At 49.3% G+C, this 3,869-nt stretch overlaps 1 protein-coding gene across 2 annotated transcripts in view; it reads left to right on the plus strand.

Moving 5' to 3' along the window:
• ANKLE2 (ankyrin repeat and LEM domain containing 2) overlaps positions 1-3,869 on the plus strand; it is a 48,600-nt gene that overhangs the window by 32,792 nt on the left and 11,939 nt on the right. For both annotated transcript variants that reach the window (XM_011982213.1, XM_011982214.1), the window contains one exon: positions 737-803. In XM_011982213.1, coding sequence (XP_011837603.1) covers positions 737-803 — 67 coding nt within the window. The remainder of the gene's footprint in view (positions 1-736; positions 804-3,869) is intronic.

Genomic DNA, 3,869 nt, shown 5'->3' on the forward strand with positions numbered 1-3,869 from the left:
GGTTCACGCCATTCTCCTGCCTCAGCCTCCTGAGTAGCTGGGACTACAGGCGCCCGCCACCTCGCCCGGCTAGTTTTCTGTATTTTTTAGTAGAGACGGGGTTTCACCGTGTCGGCCAGGATGGTCTTGATCTCCTGACCTCGTGATCCGCCTGTCTCGGCCTCCCAAAGTGCTGGGATTACAGGCTTGAGCCACCGCGCCCGGCCGAAGGTTGTTGGTTTTTCTGTAGTTTCTAGCACAAGTTTGTATTTTGCTGCAGTTCTCCAAGGCTGAGAAATTTGATTTCTGTAGTGGCAAAAATAGAACATTCTTGTTCCGTGTTAGTTAGGAGCTCCACCTTGACCCAGCCTCACAACAGAAAGCTTATGTATGATAAGGCTTCTTGTAAGTGAAACTCAGACACCTGAGAAAGTTAGAAACATGTTCACGTGCTCCTGCTTTTACTTGACGGTGTGCTTGTATGTTTTCCTCTCCTTGCAGACAGTTAGAAAATGCAGAATAGCACGAAGAAAAAGTAAATCTACCCATAATCCCAGAGGGTGTTCTCTTAGCTGTCCCCTTAGACTTTAGAAAGACTACACTCTTCACACATTTTTTGATTGTGAGCTTTATTAAATCTTTAGCACTAAGATACTATTCTGCTTTACTGACTTTAAAACTTACTTTTCTAAAATCATTGTAATGATAAGGAAATATTGCAATCAAATGAGATTTAGACACACTTTTTATTCAATAGGTGATTTGTGAAAGAAGCAAAAATAAATCTGTGGAACTGAAGGAGCGGATCAGAGAGTATTTAAAGGGTAAGATGGGGAGCTGGTGCCTGGATCGTGGGGTCCGTGGTGGGAAGGGCCTTGGAGTGTTGGGGGAACAGAGCAGAGCTTTGCTTTTCTGAGCTCCCCGGGCGTGTGCCGGCTCCCCTCGGAAGCCTCTTCTCGGGATCATCCTTTCTTCTGAGCTCTCCCGGCTCACTTGCCCCCTCTTTTCCTATTATCCCTTCTCTGAAGTCTTGCATCTGTTCCTTGAGCTTTTGGGGAATAATTGCAATCCCCGATCCCCATCACGAATGGGGTTCAACGGGTTACCCGCACCTGCCGGCGTAGGGTAGGCACACGCTGAGCCAGTCAGTGTAGCGCGCGTGCAGCCCCAGACATCTAAGGGCATCACAGACCTGTTATTGCTCAATCTCGGGTGGCTGAACGCCACTTGTCCCTCTAAGAAGTTGGGGGACGCCGACCGCTCGGGGGTCGCGTAACTAGTTAGCATGCCAGAGTCTCGTTCATTATCGGAATTAACCAGACAAATCGCTCCACCAACTAAGAACGGCCATGCACCACCACCCACGGAATCGAGAAAGAGCTATCAATCTGTCAATCCTGTCCGTGTCCGGGCCGGGTGAGGTTTCCCGTGTTGAGTCAAATTAAGCCGCAGGCTCCACTCCTGGTGCTGTCTCTTATACACATCTAGATGTGTATAAGAGACAGCTCCCGGGGGTCGCCCCGTCACTCTCTGCCTGTGTTGGGGTGGGGGTCGTCCCTGGGGTCACTCCCTGGGGTCGCCCCGTCACTCTCTGCCTGTGTTGGGGTGGGGGTCGTCCCTGGGGTCGCCCCGTCACTCCTTTGGTTCCGAAGCCGCCGCCCTCCTCCTCCAGCACGGCTCCTGCCTTGGCTCTGGGATGTTCCCTCCCCACTCGCCTCTGGGAGAGGCTTTACTTTCTGGACCGCCCTCCTGTAGTCAGCAGCTTCCAGTTGGCCCCTGTGCCTCGCGGTTTGTAGGTGCCAGGCGTGTGAAAATGGCTGGTTTCAGAGATGGCTTTTCCCTGCCGTCTTCCTCTGTTTTCGTGAATTTTGGAAGATGACACGTCTAGAAGCGCCTCTTCTTTGCTGTCTTAGCTCGAAGTCTGGAGCTTCTGCTTGCTGGTGAGATTGAAGCAGACGCTGAGATCCTTTCGCCCTCCTGCCTGTTTTTCTCTGTCTCGGATTCCATTCCTGTCTAAAACTCTGTCTCCATTTAAAGCAGGGTCTGCAAATGACTGCTTTTAAAAATAAAATTGTATTGGCACAAAGCTATGACCACCATTTGTACACTGTCCGGGTTCTTTCCCAGCACACAGTGACTTGTGGCCTACTGAGCCTAATTATTTACTGTCTGACCTTGTATGGAAGTGTACCAACCCCACTCTAAGGTATCAAGAGCCTCTGCTTGTCCCCGATCTCTTCCCATCCTAAGTGTAATTTGTTAATTATACTTCTTCTGCGTGTGTAGCTGTGCAAAGGACATGAATCATGCATGCTGCTAGCGCTGAGAGTTCCTTCTCAGGGCCATTGAGGCCTCGCTCCAGAGGCCCAGCTGGAACTTTTGGAGGCCCTTGGAACACACGGCTGTGTTGCCAGAACATCCTGAAGAACTGAGAGTCTGCTCTGGATTTTCAAACCACACTGTCAGAAATGCTTTGCAACCCTGACATTAGGCATTGCTTCACGATGGTATTGAGGAAGCACTTCTGTCCGAGAAGTCCTTGCCTATGTGTGATAGTAAAACACTGTTGCCTCTAAGATCTGCCCCAGCAGCTGTTTGCTGAGGAGAAGGCAGCACTGTGAGATCCATGTTCCTGTGGGCTGAGCTACACGGCACCTCCAGAGTGCCTGCACCTCCTTCCTGGTCCTTCTGAGGCTCGTGCAAAGCCCAGGCATGGTCAGCGTCTGTGGTCACGCTGGGGCCTCGGTCACTAGCTTCACATGCCACAGAGCCTGCTGCAGGGCTGGCTGCGTCCTGCATCCCACCCTTCCCGCCACTCAGAGAAACCCACGCTTGTGTGAAGATGAGGGGCTCTAAAGTGTTATGAGGGACAAATAGGATCAGAAAGCCAGGCACAAAACCGTCCAGAGACCGTGAGTTCCATCTGTAGATAGAAATTGTTAAAAGGGACTCAAATCAATATGCCAAAAAAGTAAACGTTAGTATTTTATGAGTAAATTATAGGTAAATTCTACCGTATACTTACCATGCACCGTATACTGTATATACTGTATGTCTTCTTTTCATGTACCACTAAAAGAGGGAAAAAACTGCCATTACCTGTAAAATGCCAACGTACATATGATGCATTCAAATATAAGATATTAAAATGTAAGATAGAGTATTTGAGTTACCCTAATTTTCAGTATGGAAAATTAGTACTCTTGAGTAGAACTTCTTCAGTACCTTCAGTACTCTTGAATGGAAATTACCGTACTTTTTCTTAACTTCCGTTTTAGGTTCAGGGGTGCATATGCAGGTTTGTAATATCGGTAACTTGCACGTCACCGGGGTGTAGGGGGTGGATTATTTCACCAGGTGATCAGTGTAGGTTCGATCCTCTCCCTCCTCCTCCCTCCTTCCACCCTCAAGCAGGCCCTTCTGACTGTTGTTCCTTCTTTGCGTCCATGTGTCTCAGCGTTTGGCTTCCTCTCATAAGCGAGAGCTGTGTTTGGTTTTGTTGCCTGTGTCAGTTCCCTTAGGGTCACAGCTCCAGCTCCATCCATGTGGCTGCAGGGGACATGATCTTGTTCTTAATATCCCGTGGTCGATATGTACCACATTTTCTTTATCCAGTCGACTGTTGATGGGCATACAGCACTTTTACAATTAGAAAAAAATTAAAACCGTAAAAACTATGATAAGCGCCGGGCACAGTGGCTCATGCCTGTAATCCCAGCACTTTGGGAGGCCGAGGTGGGCGGATCACGAGGTCAAGAGATCAAGACCATCCTGGCTAACATGGTGAAACCTCGTCTCTACTAAAAATACAAAAAAATTAGCCAGGCGTGGTAGCGGGCGCCTGTAGTCCCAGCTACTCGGGAGGCTGAGGCAGGAGAATGGCGTGAACC

Source organism: Mandrillus leucophaeus, unplaced genomic scaffold (assembly GCF_000951045.1).
Source record: "Mandrillus leucophaeus isolate KB7577 unplaced genomic scaffold, Mleu.le_1.0 Scaffold237, whole genome shotgun sequence".
In the NCBI taxonomy this organism is placed as follows: domain Eukaryota; kingdom Metazoa; phylum Chordata; class Mammalia; order Primates; family Cercopithecidae; genus Mandrillus; species Mandrillus leucophaeus.